Source organism: Bipolaris zeicola, assembly GCF_000523435.1.
Source record: "Bipolaris zeicola 26-R-13 unplaced genomic scaffold scaffold_80, whole genome shotgun sequence".
NCBI classification, from domain to species: domain Eukaryota; kingdom Fungi; phylum Ascomycota; class Dothideomycetes; order Pleosporales; family Pleosporaceae; genus Bipolaris; species Bipolaris zeicola.
Window position 1 is genome coordinate 64956 of NW_006912129.1, and position 21940 is coordinate 86895.

Sequence of the window (21940 nt, forward strand, 5' to 3'; positions counted from 1 at the left end):
CAGAACTAATTCGTACAAATCTCTTTATTTACTTAACGAGTGCAGCGGAGGACCATATTTCTCACTTTGTGAGAAGGAGACTAGGGTGAACTTTTGTGAGATGACAAGGAAAATTGAAGTCGTATTTGATTATGCTTCACATCCCATGTAGTTGGAAAGATGAGAAGAAATGGAATAGGCTTAGTCCATACGAGGCGTTCGTTTCAACTTCCCACTTCGTTGTTTTAGAGGGATTTTGTTTTAGAAAAGTTTACATATGTGTACGTGAGAAGGAAAATAGTGAGCTTGGTTAGTGGTAGGCGTATTGATAGAAATGCAAAACTTCAGATCAACAAGGTAATCCACAGTTATCGAGCCTTGTGCTGATGTAAAAAAAAGGGGGGTCGAAGAGGGGCAATAGTTCACCGCGACAGCCAACACAGTCACGTATATCAATGATGGAACCCCAGACACACTTCGAAACAAGCATGGTTTAAATTCTCTTCTCAAACTTAAAAAACTAAACTGGAGTATGATTTTCCCCTCACCTTTTTTCTTCGTAGCATTTGTATAAAAAGTCAACCACACCTACATGGAGGTGATAAAAACAAGGAATGTGAGAAATGGTAAAAAGAAATGCTCAAGTCTTGTGTGCTTGATACTCAGCTCTTCCAGGCTGCAGTTGGGCTTACTCCCTTGCGCACTTCATCTTGACGCATCACCCATATGGGCTTAATCTGGGAGGTACGGCAGATTTCAAGCTCACATGTGGTTGAGTTGCGGTTACGTGCTGGCGACGGATTGCCGCAGGTATGGCGGTATGCTGTCTGGAGGAGCCGACACAAGCTGCAGTACGGACTGGACCTAATATCAATATCAGTGCCAACGCACTGGCGGTCGCCTGCTCTGATTCTGCCGACAGAGCATGTCCTAGGTCGGACGGCCGGTGATAAATCCGGTCTGTTGCTTAATCGGGTGAAAGAGAGAGGCTCGCAGCCAAAACGTGTAAGAGTAGTAGGGTATGTTACCACTATATCAGAAAGGCGTGATCAGTCATAGCCATTACCGGTGCCAATCTGACTGGCAAAAGCAGTGGAGACACTGCGAGCGTCATCATCTTCAAAGCCGCCAAGTGCACCTCGCAACCCACGACCAGCACCAAAGCCAGTACCGACGTTCGGACCCTGGCGAGTTGATTCCACAAAGCGGTTAAGTCGGTCTGACTGGCTGAGTGAGGTGGGCTTGTTGTAGTCGTTCAGACTCAGACCAGAAAGACTGATACCGCCAGGCGCATCGCTACGGGTGTCTGTGAGCTCGCTAGCTGCAATGGATTCACCAGCAACGCTTTGGGGCGCGCCATTCTTGCCCTTTCCGTTAGGACGGCCAGGTAGGGGCCATGACTCTTGGAAGTTGGAGAACATGGGGGGATAGTTGGAAGGAACACCAACACCACCAAGTGCAGAAGAGTGGACAGAAGAGACATCATCTGGGATGTAGCCCACAATGGAGCCATTGTCATTGTACTCCTGACGAGGTTTGTTGCCATTGAAGCCTGGCTGGCGACCAGAGGTCATGGCGTTGGCGTGCTGGTAGGCCATCTGGTAGCGTTGAGGCCCGCGATATGTCTGCTTGGGGCGGCTGAATTGGAGAAGCGACACCTGTAGGTTGGTCAAGGGACCTTCGACGAGGCAGTTGCGCTCCTTGAAATGAAGAAGAAGATAGTGCCACAGTGGGTGCTTGGATAAGACCTTGGGGTTACCAAGAATGACGAGACCATACTTGGCACGAGTGAGGGCGACGTTGAGACGACGAGGATCACTCAAGAAACCAATACCCTGGTGATCGTTGGAACGTACACAGGACAAGATGATGAAGTCTTTCTCACGACCCTGGAAAGCGTCGACGGATGCAACCTCAACCTCCTTGTAGTTCTCCTTCTTGAAGCTGCCAGTTGCCTGCATGGAGCTGACAACGTAACTGCGCTGGCCCTCGTATGGAGTGATGATACCAATGTCGCTAGGCTGAACGCCTGCCTTAAAGAAGCGGGTCACAATCTTTTCGACATTCTGGGCTTCGGTCCGGTTGAGGTAGGAAGTTCCAGAAGCCGAGATTTCCTCAGCACCAAGGTTTGACCAGAACATCATTGGACTATCAACAACTGGCCAGGGGAAGTCGACATCGCGGCGGATACGTTCTTGCATCGTGACGCCATTCTGGAGAGAGCCTTCGTAGAACATGTTGGATGGGAACTCGGAAAGACACGGGTGCATACGGTACTGGACCTGGAGTCGGATGGGAGAGCATCCAAGAATGACGAGACGCTCAAACAAAGATTGGTTGAGACCAGCTGTTGCAGCCTTCTTGTTCATGATGACGGGTCCAAGTTGCTGGTGGTCACCAACCAACACAACCTGCTTGCATCCCAGGACCAATGGAATCATGCACTCTGGCTCTGCAGACTGTGTCGACTCGTCGATAAGCACAGTGCGAAACTTCATCTTAGACAGACGAGGATCACCGGCACCAACGCAGGTGCAGCAGATGACGTCGGCTGCATTCAGAATCTCACGCTCAGCCGCACGAGTGAGCTGCTTAAACTTCTTTTCGTCCTGACTTGAGAGCTCGCCTACGTCGTTCTTGAGCTGGTTCAGCTTGTTGAGCTCGACGTTGGTGTCGTTCATGCGAACTTGCTCATGAAGGGACAAGAAACCAACCGGAGACTCGACATCCTCCCTGGACTTTGCAGTTACACGAACTGTCTTGAGTCCAGTAAGGTGAATACGTTCGCACAGCTGATCGACGGCAACGTTGGAGGGTGCGCAAACCAGGACCTGACTACCGCTGATCTTGCAAAGGTGGTAGATGATGGTGGCGGACGTAACTGTCTTTCCAGTACCAGGAGGGCCTTGAATCAGACTGAGTGGCTTCTGGAGGACGCTCTTTACAGCATTGTTTTGACTGTTGTTGAGCTCCGGAAGGCCTGGAACGCTGAACTTGCGGGGAATCGTAACCTTCATAGGGGCTGCTGCCACTTCGTGACCAAGCAGACGGTGGAAGATGTAGCCAGAAACACTCATCTCATCAATAGCAAACGTCTTCATAGCATGTTGCATGCGGTCAAAGGAGGTAGCTTTCCAGACATAGTCGGCACTGAAGTTGTGAGTGCATTCGGTAGGAACTGACTTGTGGTCGCCCTTGGTGCGCAGTTCAATGGTGACCTCGTCCGACTGGTTGTTGGGGATCTTGATGACATAGCCGACACCTTCCCAGTGTGGGCGGAGCTCTCCAGTGTAGCGCAATCGCATCTCGTCACCGACGGCGAGCTTGACGTCGCCTAATTCAAGCTTAGGGAGGATGAAGCTAGCCGTGTGCTTGTTGTTCAGGGCCATGTCCCAGCGCACGACCAAGTTATCCTGCGACTGGGATTCCTTAAGTTTTCGGTCGTAATCGGCCTCAATCTTGACCAGGGGGCCAAAGACATTCTGGTACTGGTAGGCGTCGTCGTATCGAAGCAAGACCTTGGCGATGACCTCCTCCTGACCGGCGCCCTTTTCGAGGTCGGCGATTGTAGCATTGGCGTCGTCCTTCCACAGTTCCTCGAGCTTTGCAATAGTCTGGGGACTCAGATGACGGGCGCGGAGCTGCTCCTGGTCGGTTGGGGGAGGGACAAGCCAGGGAAGGAAGGAACGGTCTTCAATGAGGGGCTGCCAGCGCGATGTGTCCCAGTTCATGTCTTTCTGCGAGGGCATTGCGGCGCATGGCTGGCGACAGAGCAGCACAACGACCGTGTCCGACTTTGCGGGGATGAAACCGAGCAGGAAGACATTCTTGGTGCCGCAATTATAGCACTCGAGTGTCGTATCGCCGAGCGAAGAGGCGGGATGCAACTGGACTTCCTTGTGGCGGGCGCGGACCAGATGGTTGATGATGTGCGATGACGACGAGTTTCCACGGGCACTGCAGAACCACTTGCTGCAGGCCAGACACTTGACGACGCTCCCGGCGTTGTGGATGCCACAGTACGCGCCTAAAGCAACCGGTCAGTCAGTACAGCCTTTGGTCGTGCCCGCCCACTTCCTTCCTACGTACACGCATGGGCCGGCAGCTCAACCTCCGCATCCTCCGCACGCATGGCCGACTGGCCTTCTCGGCCGCCTACCGGCATACTGGCCATGCTCTCAGCGTCATCATCGTCATACTCTTCGTCATCATCGGCGCGGCGCCTGCGCGAAAGCTGGCCGCGGGAGAGGTCGCCATCCAGAATGCCCTCATCCACGTCGCCGGCGTTGATTGTGGCCGCCGAGTCCGACACCAGGTGGTTGCCCATGTGCGTGAAGGCGCCCTCCATATTCGTGGTCGTGGTCGTTGGTTTCGTCGTCTTCGTCGTAGTCTCGGCCGGAGTCGAATTTAAGTCGTGTGGCGCTCAAGGCCTCACTCAACCCCGGTTGGGCCTGGAAATTCGTGGGGCCAAATGCAAAGTTTCGAGGTGGTGGTAGTGGGTGATGTTGATGGCGTTGATGGACAGCAGGAGCTGAGAATATGTCCGTCTCTTCTGCTCACACCATTGCCAGCGCGACAAGGCCTTGACGTTGCGCGTGTGGGTTTGCGACTGAGTGTAGATGGATTGTGGCGGACAAAGATTGTGTTGAAACAAAGTCCAGCGGGGTCGGGATGTCGGAGCATATTGCCCTTGGCGCGTGCTCTCTCCCACGTTTGCCTTGATGCCCACTCCCAACACCGTACCTTCTTTTCATCAAGCACTGCATATGCAAACACCAGACCACATCCCTCTACACAGTCATCAATCTGCAATTAAGGACATGTTAACTTACAAGAGCCCAGCAGAAAGACCGCCATCGCCAACAACCGTTCGATTGCCCCACACACGTCATTGACAGCCGCTGTAACCATGCATCGAGGCCCATTGGTGTAAATGAAAAATCTCACAAAGCACATGCTGGACTAGCCAAAATCTAGGATCTATCATCATTCGTCTACCCGCTATAATCTACAGGCCTGTGGTACAAGCTATTCGCACCGTCTGCCCTTGACACTTTCCTTGGAAGAACGCTTGGGTAAGAGGCCATCTTCTACACATCCTCTTATCAGGGCTTATGTAAGCATAAACAATGCGTTCGGTCTCCCACCAAAGGAAGAAAATGCAGTTGGCAACCCAATGCTTCCATGTCTCTTCGGCCCATCCTGATAATCCGACTTATTTAACACAACAAGACGGCTATAACCGAGCTAAGACAGATGGGTATTCCTATTTGCCCATCATATCAGGATCGATTTTTATATTTCCTATATGGCTGCACATTGTCTCAGCTACTCATTCCAATCCCCATACATCTGCGGTCGAGTCTTTCAATACCATGAGAGCATGTGATCGATAGGGTCCAAGTCATCACATGGCTCATCTTTGATACTCTTCCTAAGTGTTGGCAGCTAGTGCAGTGGCCAGATCTCTGTTGTCAGTGCCATACCGTCGACACCAGCGCTCTCGCCTTGGGCTGCCTGCCGGTCTGCCTACTGGTCTGCCTGCTTGTCACAGCGAGAGCAAGACTAACTAAGTCCCAGCACCAGCTGTCCACTACACACATTGTGCGGTTCAACTTGATCACGTTGTTGCATATGCAACTTGTCAACGGCTGCCTTGTGCATCTACTGCTAGCGGTGATTCCATATATTGCGTCCAGCTCACAATGTGCAGTCTGTCAGCTGTCCCGTCATGATGATCAGACTTGCACAAAGCAGGTTTGTACTTGCGTGCATTTGCCTGTGCATATGCACTTCCACTATAATTCCACAGCACAGCATACATCTTTGATGCGAGTGTGGGGGAAGTTGGAGCCGTATTTGCAAAATGTCAGACGACAACGCCGTGCATTTAGCACCATGCAGGCTACCGCATTTGCAAAAGCCAGAATCTCTCACCATAGGACCACGATGCTGACATGCGATCGGCTATCAGCCCATATGCAACCCCCACAATTGGGACCACGTTGCTCAGCGTCTGATTCCATGCAGGTTCGCATGGCGCACCCTGTCTCGGTTGTCGTACTGCGAAACTCTTGGTATGTCGCACATGTCCATCTCCGCAGTTTGGGCAGGTGGATCGGCATGGCCATGCAGAACAACTGGATACCGGTGGATATCCAGCCCCATTCATCGCGGCATGACGTCTAATATAGGAATAGGACTGTACATGTGTTGCAGCCTCACACTTCAGTAGCGCCAATATCTCGCACCTTGGAGCCACCGGCACACAAAGACATCAAGCGAGATAGCCACATGGCCATCTTGGCTTTGAAACTACTGCGAGCAGCAATCAAAATGGAAATTCAGCTTATGGCATACTATCACGACATGCTCTCTACCGATCGAGGTCAGTAGTACAAGTCCGATCCGAAAGCTTAGAAGGTTCTTGTGCAGCCACATCCATTTTCAGCCTCTGCTGCCATGCAGGCGGTAACACGTAGCCATAGATGGGGGGCTATTCGGGCCTATTCCGATGTCACGCAGCACGCAGGACGCAAGGCACAAGACTGTATTGCCTATTCCTACAGTATGCACGTTTGTGAGAGGTCCGGCCCTGTTGCCGAAAAGGCTGCATGCCATTGCAGGCAGCCTTCTTCTTTCTCTTTATCTTTGGTCGGAGCCTGACAGTCAGACTGGGCAGTGAGCATCACCTTGTTGCCAATGCTGCCTAATTGCTGAAATGAGAAGGAAAAGATACAAGACTATTGTATCAACTCTGGCGCGTAGCAAAGAGAGAGAAAGATAGAGAGCAAGAGGGGGTGATTGCATCGCTATCCCTACCAACACGGCTAATGCCTCCGCCCGCTCACGCAACGCTCACCGTGCGCTCCGTATTGCGCGCATGCTGTGTAACATATTCCCGCCGAGCAAGAAGCTGAGAAAGCGGGGCATGCAGCTGCAAGGCGCAGACCAAGCAAGTGTGATTATCTCGCTTTGACATCGGCTGCTGCCGGCCATGACTCGGTAAATATAGGATACATGCATACAAAAAAAGATGCGGTTTGCTCCGTAGTAATTCACGATTGGATGAGACGTCCTCGCGCTTCAGGTGCAGTATTAGTGAGAGCAAACCCCCCAAAAAAGAGGAGCACGAAGACGTGAGACGGGCGGACCAGGGTGTTGCGATTGGTGAGAACATGGACATGAAGCACAGCCGCGGTATATCCGAGCATGGTCGCACGACATCAGTGAAGGCGGAGTTTGAGCATAGACCATAGGAGCAATATTGGATTGGCTTTTTGGATGTGCTGAGGTCGTGGTGTTTACATGGGGTTGCTTGAAACGCGCGCAAGCATGTTGTCTCCTCCTCTCCACATTCTCGGAGTATCCCACGCGCCCGCGACTACCATTGAGAAAGCACACGACACACGACACACCACAAACTATCGGAAGTTGAAGAAGTAGAACTCCAAATCCAAAAAAATCTGTTGAACGAGGTAAAAAGAAACTGGGAAAAGGGGGAGGGAAATTTTCCAAATAGAACCCAGTCCAGCCAGCGCCCGTCCGACTCGCCCTCCGCAAGCCTAGAATGCGCGCCATTGAACGGGCTGGAAAAGGAAGTCGAGCTTACCTCACTTTTCTGTCGCGCTGCTATTCTCTTTTCTCCTCTTTGCCACACACCCCCGCGCGTGCGCACGCGCGTGCTTGAACCTTACCCGCTGCGCCCCGTGTCCGTCCGGGTCGTTCCCGCGCCCCAGCCTAGTCCCAACCTCGAACTTGCGTTGCGCGGGAACGCGGGCGCGCGCGCGGGACACAAGCATGGGTCCCAGATCGTCCGACAGCCTACCTCTTCTTCTTCTTTTGGTGAGGAGAAGAAAAAATCTTGTTATTGGAATTGGGGAAATCAGCTCACTTTTCGATATTGTGGACAGGGGAATTCCGGAGGAATTGCATTAGGTGGTAGTGGGCTTTCCTGTCTCTGTCTTCTGGTTCAGTACTTTTTTCTTTTCTGTGGAGGGAGGGTTGTGTGTCCGATACTGACATTACGATTACATCAATACCCCTTTGCCGACATGCAACGTAAGAATGCATGCTTGAAGAATATGCAATTCATCGATATATCAAATACGTATTCATTCTCTCTCTATCTCTTTCCCTTACCCGCACACTCCCGTCCCGCCCCCCCCTTGTGTCAAAAAAAATACCGCATCCAACATTCCTCAAAGCTCAAAAAAAACGCGCCATAATTTACTTCCCCCCGCCCCATGTCAAAACATCCCCCAGACAACCCTTCGTGTTGCTCGAGCCCCCCCTCCCCTTCGCATACAGACCCAAATCCAAATTCCCTCAAACACACATCCCCCCTTGCCCTTGCCCTTTTTCGCCCTGACAAGGTTAAAAAATGCGGGGAACCTCGTTCGCATCCCCTCCCCCCCCTTCTCTGTGTCTTCCCGTCCGCTAGCCTTGTAGTTTTTCCCCTACTCAGTATCTCGCCCTTCCGATGCTCCCCCTTGCCGTGGTACGTTCCCCCCCCCCTCTCTCTGTCTTTGTAAACCATGCGAGGCGGAAAGAAGAATGAAGCGTATGCGTATGCGTATGCGCGTCCTATACGCTTCCCCTGCCTACCTGCTTACTTCTACTCTATTCTACTCTCCACTGCAATATCACATTTGCCTTTTTTTTTTCCCTTTTCGCACAATCACACCATTACTATCAAATTTGCCGCACAGAACAAAAAAATAATAATTGCGGGGGGCGTAGTAAAGAACGCGGTACTACTACTACTACTACTACTATCGATCTTTACCCGCGTATAATGCGTATAGTCGTTATACGCACTCGTTATATTTCGTCTCCCGGTCTCCCTGTCTCTCCCGGGTTTTTTTCTTTCTGGTATATTAAGCGCTATATATATGGACGTGTTTTTTTTAGTTGTGTATGTGCGTAATACACGTTTTAAATCTGGGTCCTGATGCACAGGAAGGAAAAAAAATGAGGCGATGGAAGCGGGATTTTTTTGGGTCCCGCACGTACACGTGTAACCACGTGGTGGATGAAGGTGTAATCGTTGCGTTGGGAGAATGTAGATCTTGCAGGTACGATACTCCCAAGGGGATGGAGGGGTGAGGATATGTGAGGTTGTGATGCAATTGCCTTTTTTTTGGTGTGATATTCCCGATGTTGCTAGTATTATTGATGTATGGATTTCTTGGGGGGCCTTTTCTGCTCACCCCCTCCCCCCCCCGCTTTATGGCGGACGCTTCCCCTCTTCCGGCTTTATTGGTTTGGCAAAGGTCCGAGGCGGGAAAGGGTTACATGGGGTAGCAAAAGGTACAGCGCACGCGATGAGTGGAAGAGAGAGAGGCGGTATATGCATGGTCAGCGTAGGAATCTTTGTTTGATTTCCTTTGACGCTTGAAAATAAGTCGTATTTGTCATTTCTATCAGAGTGTAGTTTTTTAATGCCTTCTTCGGGGGTTTATTAGGAAAATTCGGAAAGGAAAAAAAAGCTGGTAGCTTTTTTTGTTCCTAATGGTTCGACTTCGAACACCGTGTTTTCCTTTGCTTGTAAACCCCGCTCCGGCCCCCCTGGTCCCCTTGGTGTAACTGGAACCGATGCCGAAGAAACCCCTTGAGGCCAGCCAAATATCCTTTCCGTTTACGCCTATCCCCCCACCACCGCCTCACTGGCCCACTTCCGGAATCCTTCTATACACACATACCCAACCAGACAAAGGAAAGAAAATGATGAGCGCAAAAATACACAAGTATTAGCAATAGAACGACAAACCAGAATAGAATGGAAAATTCTCAACAAATGGTTACACACCGCCCTTGACTCCAAATCTTTTTGTTGGGCCCGGCCCCATATGTGTTGAGTTGTGAGTCGACAAGGACAGAAAGGAAGAAAAAAGAGGTTCCAATTAAAAAACCACGCGCACGAAAAAAAAGTGAAGAAGGAAAAAAAAGCGGGCACCGAAGAATCAACGGTTGAAGCGCTTGTAAAAATGAAGAAAAAAATGTGGAATCCTGCCCTACAGAATTGCTAACTAGGCTATGCCAGAATAAGCTACATCGTAAAGTCGTCAAGCCCACTATGGCTACAGAGAAAAAATGAAACAAGTATTGGTAAGAAGAAGAGTGAGAAGAGAAGAGAAGAAGAAGAGGTTTGTACAGGAGGTTGGTTACTCGAGCAATGAAGCCCTTCCAAAAAAGAAAAAGAAAAGTTGAAAACAAAAAGTCTATGGGGATATCGCCAAGATGCAAAAACGGTTGCTCGCCGGCAAACCATGATAGTTTCCCTATGATTGTTCACCTACTCCAATGTTTCCGGTCCCGGGAAAAAAACAATGAAAAGAAATAAAAAAGTTGTTGCGAAAAAAAAGGGTATATGCTAGAATCGAATACACACGGCAAGGATGAAAGCGATCGACGCCCAGGACCAGACTGAGAATCAAGGATAACTTTTTGTTTTTTTTGTGCAAAGCGGTGTTTGCTGGGCCGAGCAGTAGTAATTGCGATTCTGTTGGATATCCGATAGTTGTCGGAAGCGGGAGCATACGCATGGTGCCGTTGCCCGAGATTTTCTTAGCTTTGTTCCGCATATCCGTGTTTGGGGTCAAGGTGCGGGACACATAGCCGTGGCCCATGTCATGGCGTCAGGTTTCTTAGAAGAGTAAGAAACCGGCGCACGGCCAAATATGAGTACATGTGGGGTGAACAACATGCTGCTAGTTGTATGGTGCACCACCTGCAGGCCGAGGAACTCGTGCTTACAGATATGCGTGGCGACACTGTCAGCTGCACACCTAGGAGTGAGGCGGTATCTGGAGCTTGGACTATCGCTCCATTGTGCTTGAGCGACTAATGGGGTCTAGGTCAGATTCGCGTGACTCGCTTCCTGTGCGGTGCAGCTCTTCTTTGCGCCTCCTGCGTTCACTAGGTGCACGGCTGATCAAGCGTCTGACGAAGCTGCGGCTCGCTTTGGTGTTGGTAGGCTCCTGGAGGGGGCTGCCAGGGTCAATCGAGGACCCGCACGAAGTGCCGCTCGAGACTTCAGGTGCATCGATAATGTCCTGCTTCTTGATCTTGCAGAAGAGGGTCGAGAACAAGTACTGCTCGCCGTTGCTGTCGTAGAGAGGAAGGTGACGATAGCCTTGCTGGATGCTGCTTAATTTGGCTGTGAAGGTAGCAAGTGGCGCGTGATTCGTGGTCCGTGCATCAAGCGAATTCCAGACAGTCCAGCGTACGAATACGAGGCTGGGGTATCTTGTTGTCACTGTCATGTCGATTTCATTGCCGAACTCGGGGTTATAGCCGTTGCCCTCAACAATGCGCGTCCGCTTGCGCAGAGGGTTTCCAATACCCGAGTGACCGTTGCGTGCTGATGCGTCCTGGCCTCCAATACCTGTAGCATTTGCACCCATGTCTTCAGCACAGTACATCTCAAACTCGACGTATGGGTTGATGTTGGCCTCTTGCCCGAGACCTCGCGGACGAGGCAGCTGCTGAGCCGAGATGATTTGTACGGTAAACTTGACTTGCTTCTTGGGCGCCTTGCGGTGACCAACAACTGGTGTCTGTGACTCGAGGCGAAGTGCCGCCGGCTTGAGGACGTAGCCCGTGCGGTCGTCTCCACCAGCGAACATGGCCTCATTCAGCTGCTGGCCAAGATCGTACGTCTGCCAGTTCAGAGCGGCCATCTGCACACCGCGACGCCAGAACTTGAGAGGGTCAAAGTTTGACGAGTTGATGCGGAAGGCGTGCGGGTATACGCGCATGAGGCAGCGCATGTTGTGATCTTCGAGTAGGTGCTTCTCACGTGCTCCAGGCTTGGTGAGTTTGTCGAAGGCGCGCTCATTGATGGAGAAGACATGGTTGAAGGTGTTGGCTTCCGTGCTGCCAAAGTCCGTAAACTTGACACCGCGGGTGTAGACTCCGAGGCTTCCTAGCTCCTTGGTGATGTTGCTCGTCTTGGTTTTCTTGGGCTTGCTTCGGTCGTCAACCAGCTCGGCAGCTTCTGCGGCAGTTACATTAGGGCTGTCACTGTCTTCTGCCGAGCTTACAGCTGTTGAGGTGGGTAGCGTATTGTTTGAAGTTCGAGGGGTTGCCCAAAAGGTAGCTGATCGCTCCGGCGGGCTCATCGAAGGCGGGCTTGAGAGAAGGGGCGAGTTTGGGATAGCATTGTCGTTCATGATGATGGGTCGTGACCATGGTGAGCTGAAGCTGCGCTGCCTTCGTGACGTGATTTCGCCAATGAGCGCTCTGGTGTCGAATTCGTCACCCGCAGCGCCCTTTACCTTGATGAGTATGCGGTACTTGAGCTCCTCAGGGCTAGGCAGGCTCTGCGACTCAAAGTCCAGGGGTTGAAGCACCAGCTTGTCGCCAAACTCTTGCATCATAATCTTGACCATGGCCGACTGTTGGACTGGCGAGCAGTGAACCTCGAGCGATAGGATGACGGGGTATGGCGACTCGGTAAAGGCGTACTTGTTGATGACCTTGATGGTGTCCTGGAAGAGAATGCTCTTGGTTAGAGTTCGGCCGTGCATGACGACGGGGACGTTGTCTGCTCCATCCCAGCAGTCAATCTCAAGGCATCGGCAGCCCTTTTGAAGTGCAGTAATGTATGCCTCTGTACTAGATTCACCAGCTACTTGGCGGCCCAAGAGGTATGTGTTGTGAGAGCTAGAGATGTAGTACTCGTTCAATGGTCGATCGAGTTTTTGTTGGCGACCAACCGGGCGAAGAATAGAGTTTGCGGCAGACGTGAGAAATGTTTGGAAACCCGAGAAGTTCATGGCCAGGGGCAGAGGAATGTCACCGCCCTCGACAGGTGTGGCAGGCGCTCGAGGCTTGGTGGCACGTGCGAAGCGCTCAAATGTGTTGGTCCAGTATTCGAGGTCTGCGTTGACATCGACGCCCTGTTCTTGTTGGAGAAAGGAGAAGAAGGTAACCTTGTCCATTTCGATTTTGGAGCCTGATGTCAGGGACTTGTAGATTGTCTTGATGTCCTTGCGCTCTTTTAGGCGCCTGACAAAAGACAAGAATTGTTGTTGGTTGAGTTTTCCAGTGGACTGAGTGTCGGCCTTTTGGAAGTAGATGCGAAGAGTGGCTTCGCTGCAGTTGATGTGCAAGCTGCGGCACAACTCAACAATGCTGGGGAAGTCGAGGGACTCTTCGCCTTCACGCTTCTTCATTGCGCCTTGCCACACGAGCTTGGCACTCTTGTCGGCAAAGCCCATGAGGCCAGCCATCAGGTCGATGCGGTTACGTGACACGGATTCGAGTGTCTGGGTCCACATGTTGAAGACACCAACGTCGGGTGCGATGAGGTGCATGGTTCGTATCCGGCCCTTTGATCGTGTTGTGTCGGTGTATACAATGGTGAACCAGTATGGTGCCCAGTTTTCTGAATGTCCGCACTCTTCGCGATAGTGCTTTGCTTCTGGACCGGAGCGGATTTCCTTTACATCATCAATGTAAAAGGCCTTTGAGGGTCTGGAGGGGTCCCAGAAGACTTTTGCGGATTCCAGGTCCAGACGCAGGTTGATTTCCTTCTTTTCCTTTTTGGTAATCTTCTTCAAAACAGTGCCCTGTTCGAGGCGTGAGTTGCGTACCGGGGCTACGACCGCGGTGTCGGGTATTGAGCTGAAGCTGGGCGAAGGGCCGGTGATGCCAAGCCCGTGGATGGGCTCGTATGTATCTTCAATAGCCTCCTCTTCCTCGAAAGCGTCAAAGTCGGAGATGCCTGTGTCGCCGTCGGCGGCAGTCCTGCTGTCGCTGCGGCGGCGCATAATGACGGGACCAGAGCTCTTGTCGCGCTGAGCAGTCGAATTGCCGCGACGGAAGCGATGCGGGATACCCTGGGCGCCCCGGCTAACTCGTCGAATCAGGCCTGGACCCTTGCCTAGGGCTTCCGCCATGGCCGATGGCGAAGAAGTTGGCTGCGACTGAACGGGAGGAGGGAGCAACGACTCTGGCAGTGTGTAGGAAGGGATAGCGGGTAGCGATGACGAGATGGGCACCATGCCTTCTGGGGTTGACTGGAGGGAACCATTGAGGCAAGAGGCAGTAAGGGCCGGGCTGCCACGGGCGGAAATGCTAATGGCGCGAGCGTAACTAGGCGAGGGCGAGGGCATGCGCGGGCGCGCGTAGGAGTCGTGGAGGAGTGACATGGTGGTGGGATGTCTGAGAGAGCAAAAGGCTGATGTCGGGGCGTGCTAGTAAATCTTCATGGCGCGGGCAATTGGTGAGAGCAGGAGGATGAGGGCGAGTTGGAGTAGGAGGGGGTGTGTGCGGGAGTTGTGAGTGGATGTGAGTGTGTGTGGATGTGGATGTGTGGAAGGAGCGTCAAGGCGGGCGGGCGCCACTGGGGAATAAAAGCAGATAGGATCAACAGCCTGCTGGGTCCTTTTTTTTGGCAGAGCTCAGGCTAGGAACTGGATCGCATCGTGAGACTGACAGAATGCGTTTGGCTATGACGAGTTTGGACGAGGAAGCGCGCGCTGCGCGAGGTGCAGGCGGAGGTCAGCTGGGATTACTGGGAGACGGCCTTGCATGCACGTTGCATGGATACTGTGCGATCTGAAGTACTCCGGAGCAGTCGTGGGGGGCGGTTGGGGTTTTTTGCAGCAAGCGATTCGGCAGACCAGGGCGGGCGCACCAGGCTCGTTAAAAACGCAGTGGGATGATGTGCGGAGAAGGACGGGCAACTGCAGCAGCGGATGCCGAGAGGGGATTGGGCGGGGTGGAGAGAGATGGGTTGAGAAAGAGGAGTAAGTAATAGGTGGCAGCAGCAGCAGCGGTGGCAGGCGGGTGATGTGGTGGTGGTGGTGGTGGTGGTGGTGGTGGTGGTAGTGGTGGTCGAGTGAGGAGTGTCGGGGGTGGGTGAGTGTGTGGTAGAGTAATGTCGTGTGTGGGTGTAATTGTTTTGCTAGCTCTAGCGGGTAGTGCAGGGCGGACTAATGCTAACAGCTAAGGAGCGGGCAGGCTTTGTGTGTGCGTGTGTGTGTTCTGTTAGGAGGTATTCGGACTACTATGTATATGGGCAGGCCCGTGGGCAGGGCAGCGGGCAGCGGCAGGGCAGTGGGCCAGCAAGGCGGCGGCCAGGAACAGACAAGCCGCAGACGGAATTTTTCTCAGCTAACTTTGCAAACGACACGCCTATGCCACAGACAGCATGCCTTGACCTTGACTCCGTGCCTCCTTGTCGGTCGGGCCCAAGTCCGCGTCAAGACATGGTAACTCGGGCTGCGAAAGCCCTCTTCCCTGTTTGTCTCGTGTGCTAGCGGTAACCAGTGCGAGCCGCGACACTGGTCAGGCCCCACTGAGCAACGGCGTCGACAATGACGCAGCCCAAGGTTGTCCCATCCACCATCCACCATTTGCTGCACCGCCAGCTGCACCGCTGCCAATCACGCCCGCCTGCATGCCAGTGTGCAGCCAGGTGAGCCAAGGCAGAGAGAGAGAGAGGTGCAGGCATGTGCACCAAGGAGGACCATGGCGGCCGCCTGCGCCTACGCTGCCGCTTCCCGCTGACAGGCGACCTGCGAGGCCGAGGGCGAGTTGCATCCAGCTACTACGTATTTCCATGCACGTAGAAGTGCGTACAGCCACTGTAGCGCTGCCGTTACATCCGGCCAAAGAGGGGGATCCCATGCCGGAAACTGAGGCAAGCAGAGGAGAAGGCAGCATTGGCAAGGCTGGCAGCGTGCTTGCTTGCATCGTCATCACCCATCACCACCAACATCATCATTGTCGGGTGTGTATGCAGCTGCAGACGTCGGTGTAGGGCAGCAGCGTCCACGGGCCCGACAAAGGACAATGGCCATGAAGTGCGTGGGTCATTCGTGTCTTGACCCACCGGTGAGGGTTCAGTTTGCTATTGCTGTGCTGTGCTGTGCTGTACTTGCTTGTCCATGGTAGATTACCATGACTCCCCCGAGTAGAGTAGTGGGTGAGGAGGACGAGTGCCATGGAAGCCGCTTGTTGGCCGGGCTGGGGCGCCCCATGTGTGGCTGTGGGCGCGCCTCGATAGGCTCACACGTGGCGCGCGGGCAGGGTGAAACAAAGTGCGAAGCCGGCACAACGGTTCGATCACCAACGACGGCGCAACCAGAGGCCAGGGATCCGCCGTCGTCATGGCCAAAGTTTGCCTCGAGCCACCAATTTCCTGCCCGCCCGGCTGCTTCACGGCTCCCTTGTGCAATCCCCCGATGACTCGCCATGCCCACGACAGGCCCATGGCTGCTTGTGCTTGTGCTTGTGCTGTTATCTAGTTGCTACTACCTACTGCTGCCTCGCCGAGTCGCGTGACGGTCGCCCGGCTAGTCATCTTTCCACGGCTTCGAGAAGGCAAAGGATTTTTTTTACCCCTGGCGTCCGAGCGCCAATCATGCCACAACGCCCCCCGCACATCAATTGTGGACTGTCTGCTGTTGCCGTCGTGGCCCTCTCGCCCTTATCCGGACCTGCCTGCCACTCAGCCAGTCCATGTGACCGGCTGGCGGTGTGCTGTCCTCTGTCCTCTCCGTCCTCTGGGTCCAATCGTTTCTTGCTCGCCCCAACTGCACGCTGCTCTGAATCATCACCGCACCCCGCGCCCTCACATGACCACCGCCTGCCCTTGGGCTTCACCGTGTCTGTCCATCTGTCTGTCCGCCTGTCCGCCTGTCCGCCTGTAACTCTGGCACCGCCACCGGCATTGGCTTTGGCTCTGGCATTTCCATCCTTTGCCCCGGTCCGAGTCCACTTGGGCCAAAAGACAAGGATGCCCGGTCACCACGTCCTCTCAACTCATAGGGCTCACCCAGAAATAGAGCCCCGCACGTCACTCGGCCTGCCCCGGGCCACCCCCTCCCCTCCCTCTTCAAACAATTGCTACTACCCACGACATGCATGTTGATCCGACTCTGACGCATCCTCTGCAGGTGTTCGCATTGCTCCCCATCTTGGCGTGCCCTCTATCCATACTCAAGTTGCTGCATTCGTCAAACTCTTAGCATAGCCATGTATTACACTCCCTCCTACAGTACACCTCCCTCACTCGCCCCTTCTCAATGCGTCCGTCCTGCGCACACACATCAACACACTAACACCGAGCACGCACTCGTAAAATTGCCCTTGCCAAAAGGCGCCAACGCTGCCAACACCCACCAGCTAACGTCTCCAACGCTTCGACGCCATCCGGGCCCTATTCACGTAGCGCGTCAGCGACACACAAAGACAATGCCACTTGCCCATCTTCATTCGCTGACATGCAACACGACGGTACGTCGCCAGCTACGCTAGCCTACCACTTTAAAAGTCAAACCATGGGCCTTGCCATTTGCTCCTCGGCCAAAACGGGCCAATCCACTTCTTTAGTCCCGCCTCATCCCACGTCCCCGCTGAAACGATGATTAGGCATAAGTACATACGTCCGTGTCTACTTAGCTACCGCTTGTTGGGATCTACAACGATACACTCCGTCGTCACGCCTGACTGGGGTATCGCAACTGCTACTAGTCCTAGTACACTACCCACCCATTCACTCTTCATACCCGCCCGGCCCGAATACCTGTATACACTACTCTGCTCCTTACTCGGCGCTCTTTCGTCTATGCCAATCTGAGTCGCCCCGAATGTCCAAGTGCTGCTACGGGACGTTGCATCTGAACGTTCAAAGGGACAAGCCACATCTAAACATGCCTTGCTTCCTAGGCAGCCAAGTAGATAGATGTACTAGTATGTGCCAGTACACATGCATCAGTCACTCACTGCCCACCTACCGCCTCACCTTTTAACCATTGACTCACAATGCCCAACACTTCTCGTCTCCTCAACATCTCCCCCAAAGTAATTCCTTCTGTACATACGTACATATCTCTTGCATGGCCTCACCCGTAGCATTCAATCTGCTGCATCTCGTCCCCTGTCGTGTGTGTGGAAGAACCAAATCTACGGAATTTCGGCTTCATTCCGGGCGGGGGTGCTTGCGCAACTCGCTGCAATGGATAGCGGCAGCTGCTCTGAACATGCCTCTTGCGCATACTCTACTACCGTCTGCGCAAAACGTCGGCGTGCATTCAGCTGCACCCTTGGCAAGGATTGACTCTGGTCGCTACCCAAGACAAACGCCTGCCACTCCTTCTCATCTTCGCCCAAAGTTTGTACATGGCTCCAATTTGGTTGGTCTGCGCGAATGCCTTTCATCTCCGGCACATACCCTGTTGCCGCTCTCCCTACTATACCCCGCCCCAACGAAGCCAAACACTCGCATTTTGACGCTACCCCAAAACTTTCACCATCCTCTTCTTCCAGGCCCTGAGTGGCGCCCTTTGACCATCTTGTATCACACCCACTCTCATTTCCCGCAATGCTCTCGTCAAGCTGCAATTCGTCTTTGGTGCAAACTCCCGTATCGTTTTCCCGTGAAGAAACGTCGGAAATTGCGAGATACGCCATCCAGGGTTCTTGATCGACGATTGCGTATGCACTTGGGTCCTCGCTGTCATTGGTGACCCGATGCACATGTTTGGCCTGGCATGTGGATGCCGATGCTCGTTCTTCGAGTAGCTGTGTTTCATCCATCTTTTGCCTGCCCGTTACGTGGTGAGTACGTAGACCCATGGGAGAGGCCCGGCCCCTAAACACAAAACGCAGATTGCGCTCGTCATTGTGACCACGGTCAACGGGCCCAAAGCTGCATGTCGACCTATTGCATTCGTCCACATTCACTGTTGTCAGCTGCTGCTGGTGCAACTTGTCGCAATTGTCTCTACCTGCAACAGACTCCGCACAACTTGAAGCATCGCCATGGTGCCGAGCATCTTCACATGTCGCTGCGACGTGGGAAACCAAATCGTCTTGCTTAAAAAGCATCGGACTTGAACAAGCTTCTGATTGCGCACACTCTTCGAGCTGATCAGACTCTTCATCTGTCAATGCCTCTGTGCCTATGCGAATGTGTATGTTCTCGGGTCCGTCCTGGTTAGCACGACTTTCCAAGAGTTTAGCAAAGGACCGGTGCTGAAGATGAGGCTTTTTTGGTTTTAATTCTCCCTCAACACACTGTCTTCTCTGCGCGCGGCATTTTCCACTCGTTCTTCTGCGCTTGCCAATCTTCTCTTTCTGCTTGCACGACACAAATTGCAGTTGCACTGGCTTTGAAGCGTCGATGCCGATCCAATCTGCCCGTGTTAACAGCCTTTTCTTATTCGCCTCCAGCAGTTGCATCTCCACATTCTTGTCTGGGGCCTTGCGTTTCGGGCCACTCAAGTCTACTCTGCCGTCAGTTTCTTTGTGTAAACACAACGCAAGTAATCATGGATCTGCTCGCCACAACTACCTTCTTGAGCTTGAGGTGAGGTCTCCGATTGGATGTCATGGTGAGCGACACGCCTGATGGGTGATTCGTGTGGAGATACTTGATGCCTGCTGATCGCGCACCACTTGTCTAGTACAGGTATACCCTCACTCTGTGCTGGCTCCTCTCGACCTCTCACAGAGCACCCCCTACGTCGGTCTGAGATCAACTCAAATGAAGGAACCGCTAGATAATCCGATTTGCTATTGTCGCGAAGATAACTCGGGATAAAGGGAGCAACAGGCGTTTGAGGTATGTTCTGAAGGTTTGTTCGTGCCTTGGCAAAATACGCTCTCTGCCGTTGCAGCATGCCCGAGTTGGCTTTCTTAGTGCGCTGCAGTGAACCACCTGTCCAATTCATGGCTTCAGAGGATAAGTCTTACTCGTAATGTGGAGATGGATAAGGCATGTGGGAGCTTAACGCGGGGCAGCGATGCAAATCGCAACGCATGTGGTTCGGTCCTGCTCCTGCCTATTCGATGCAAGGTGCTCCTTCCTTCCCATGACCAACAACCCCACCCATCTCTCTCTCTCTCTCTCTCCGCCTCAGAGCTCACACTTATCATAGCACTTGATACTCGAAGCACCGATCCACATCCGTCTACCCTCACAATCGGTGAAACACCATATCCGCGACATACTCGGCTGTACTGTGCCGACAGCGACACTGCCAAAGACCAGAGGGCCCACTTCCCCTAACCGATCAGCACTCCCACTTCGTCCCTCCGCAAAAACAGTGGAGCACGGCAGCTGAACCGAGTCCCTGCGACGGGAACCTGGTGCGTGAAGCAAGTCTCGCACAATCATGCCCGAGACCTGCAGAGCAAAGCACTTTAGGACGGCATAGCGCCGCCCTAGCGACAATCGACCGATGTGCCAGAAATTGCGGTGAGTCCGCGGAACTTGGTGTGTAGATAGAACTTATACTGGTTAATTCCCGCTGGTTGCAAATCCGGAGCCGCTCCAGGAAACTCGTGGAGACGTGGAGGCGTGGAGATGTGGATTCGATACCACACCCCGCCTTCTCTGCTCTGGTGGTCCTTTCTCCATCTCTTCAGCATCCAAACACCAAACGCTAGCAGCGGTAGCGGCAACAGCGCAGCGAATATCCCTTCACCTTCAACAGCGACGTCGTCCGATCATTACTTCTTGCAGATTGCTTCCGGTCTTAAACGGCTTCTCGGCATTTGCAGACGCCCTTATGCGCCAGGGATGCGTACGATGACTAGCCACTAAATGTACTCGTAGTCCTATTGGGAGGCTGCCTGACAATCCTGCATCCTCCACTGTTGCGCCAATGTCACTTACTGGTAGCATACGCAGTCTTTGGTCTTGTCGTTGTTGTCGTGGCCGAGAGAACTGACATGGCCAGCGTCACTTCTGTCTTGCAGAAATGCCTCATTGCTACCTTTATTGCGACCTGGCCCGGTTTCACGTACAAGTCGCATACCTACAACCGTCATCCACTCTGCAAAAAGCACCGGGCGGCTTATAGGGTCATGTACAGTTACGTCAAGTGACCCATGCTTGTGCCTTGGATGTGGATACCTGTCCTACTCTAGGTACTAGCGATCCACTGTGTGTAGGCTGTGTAGATGCGCGCGCGCGGTTTTACTCGGAGCAAGAGATGGGACGATGGTGCGGGCGTCAATTCGAGGATATCGCAAACTGTTGTTGCTGTTGCTATCACAATATCGCAAGCACGAACGATTGCACTATACGGCGGATGCTAATGCCGTTCCTTGATGCGACGCGCCAGACCCTGACAGGACGGCTCAACGTTTGGCATGTCTGCCGAGACAGCCTCCGTTGAGCCTCAAGTTGCCTCATCAAGTCCCCGAAGCTTGGCGAGAACGCAGGCCGGCTTGTCCTCGCCAAAAGACCAGGGCGGCTGGCATTTCGTTCGTGTCCATTTTCACACTTGGCAAGTGTTTGACACGGCGACTCAGAGTCCCTGAGTCCCTGACGAACGTTCATTCGCGGGCACCTCCGGCCGGTGAGGATGTATGCTCTCATGCGGCGTAGCGACATGCAACCTAATCATCAGTGACATCATAGCGCCGAAGAACTTCAAAATTCTGCAACACCGTTCCACAGCGACAACACCAACCGCGGCCGTCTGCCACATGGCGCGCATGAGACGGCTGTAAGTATGTAATCCAAGATTGCCAGGAATTCAAGCAGCCGCACAACTTCGGCCGTATACCCACAATTATTGCAACATCACTGTCGTATGTATCGAATCAGCATCGAGAAACGTGCCACAATCTCCAAGCACATGTCGAGAAGCACACGGCTGGGATATTGTACTGCCATCGAACTCAACGTTCTAAAGCGTCCCTTGCGCTTGTTTCAACCGGGTGACGCCATCACTCTACGCAATACTCACCGACAAAGTCCTAAACTAGTAGTTCTCATGTTCAAGGTCTGGTGAATCGACGTAGACGTGCAGAGTATTATGCCACTAATGATGAAGATTGTCACTCTAGCAATGCTAGGGTTCAGCTTGGATTGACCGTTCGTCTTTGGTATAAAACACTCGGTATCTTTGCGCAAACCAACCATGTAGCATTACAACCCACCTCCACGTTCCCACATATCCACATACCCACTATTCTCTCCGCTTACTTG

General features: G+C 53.1%; 7 protein-coding genes across 7 annotated transcripts; 4 read left to right on the forward strand and 3 right to left on the reverse strand.

The window, feature by feature from the left end:
* Positions 1-705: 705 nt before the first annotated feature.
* COCCADRAFT_96982 (uncharacterized protein) lies at positions 706-1038 on the forward strand (the record flags this gene model as incomplete). The annotated part of the gene is made up of 1 exon (XM_007714408.1): positions 706-1038. The coding sequence occupies one exon, from the start codon at positions 706-708 to the stop codon at positions 1036-1038; it is 333 nt and encodes a 110-aa protein (XP_007712598.1).
* A 1634-nt stretch (positions 1039-2672) lies between these two features.
* COCCADRAFT_96921 (uncharacterized protein) lies at positions 2673-3161 on the forward strand (the record flags this gene model as incomplete). The annotated part of the gene is made up of 1 exon (XM_007714409.1): positions 2673-3161. The coding sequence occupies one exon, from the start codon at positions 2673-2675 to the stop codon at positions 3159-3161; it is 489 nt and encodes a 162-aa protein (XP_007712599.1).
* Positions 3162-5580: 2419 nt separating this feature from the next.
* COCCADRAFT_96959 (uncharacterized protein) lies at positions 5581-6168 on the forward strand (the record flags this gene model as incomplete). Its single annotated transcript, XM_007714410.1, has 1 exon — positions 5581-6168. A coding segment is annotated over one exon (588 nt), but the record flags the coding sequence as incomplete, so codon positions are not given.
* Positions 6169-10799: 4631 nt separating this feature from the next.
* Positions 10800-14138, reverse strand: COCCADRAFT_5314 (uncharacterized protein; the record flags this gene model as incomplete). Its single annotated transcript, XM_007714379.1, has 1 exon — positions 10800-14138. One exon carries the CDS (start codon positions 14136-14138, stop codon positions 10800-10802), a length of 3339 nt encoding a protein of 1112 aa, XP_007712569.1.
* A 290-nt stretch (positions 14139-14428) lies between these two features.
* On the forward strand, positions 14429-16182 carry COCCADRAFT_26522 (uncharacterized protein; the record flags this gene model as incomplete). The annotated part of the gene is made up of 6 exons (XM_007714384.1): positions 14429-14489; positions 14567-14738; positions 14953-14965; positions 15015-15203; positions 15284-15724; positions 15889-16182. The coding sequence occupies 6 exons, from the start codon at positions 14429-14431 to the stop codon at positions 16180-16182; spliced, it is 1170 nt and encodes a 389-aa protein (XP_007712574.1).
* Positions 16183-17901: 1719 nt separating this feature from the next.
* COCCADRAFT_96923 (uncharacterized protein) lies at positions 17902-19670 on the reverse strand (the record flags this gene model as incomplete). The annotated part of the gene is made up of 3 exons (XM_007714411.1): positions 17902-18612; positions 18733-19223; positions 19463-19670. 3 exons carry the CDS (start codon positions 19668-19670, stop codon positions 17902-17904), a joined length of 1410 nt encoding a protein of 469 aa, XP_007712601.1.
* A 185-nt stretch (positions 19671-19855) lies between these two features.
* On the reverse strand, positions 19856-20116 carry COCCADRAFT_96902 (uncharacterized protein; the record flags this gene model as incomplete). Its single annotated transcript, XM_007714412.1, has 1 exon — positions 19856-20116. One exon carries the CDS (start codon positions 20114-20116, stop codon positions 19856-19858), a length of 261 nt encoding a protein of 86 aa, XP_007712602.1.
* Between the last annotated feature and the right edge of the window lie 1824 nt (positions 20117-21940).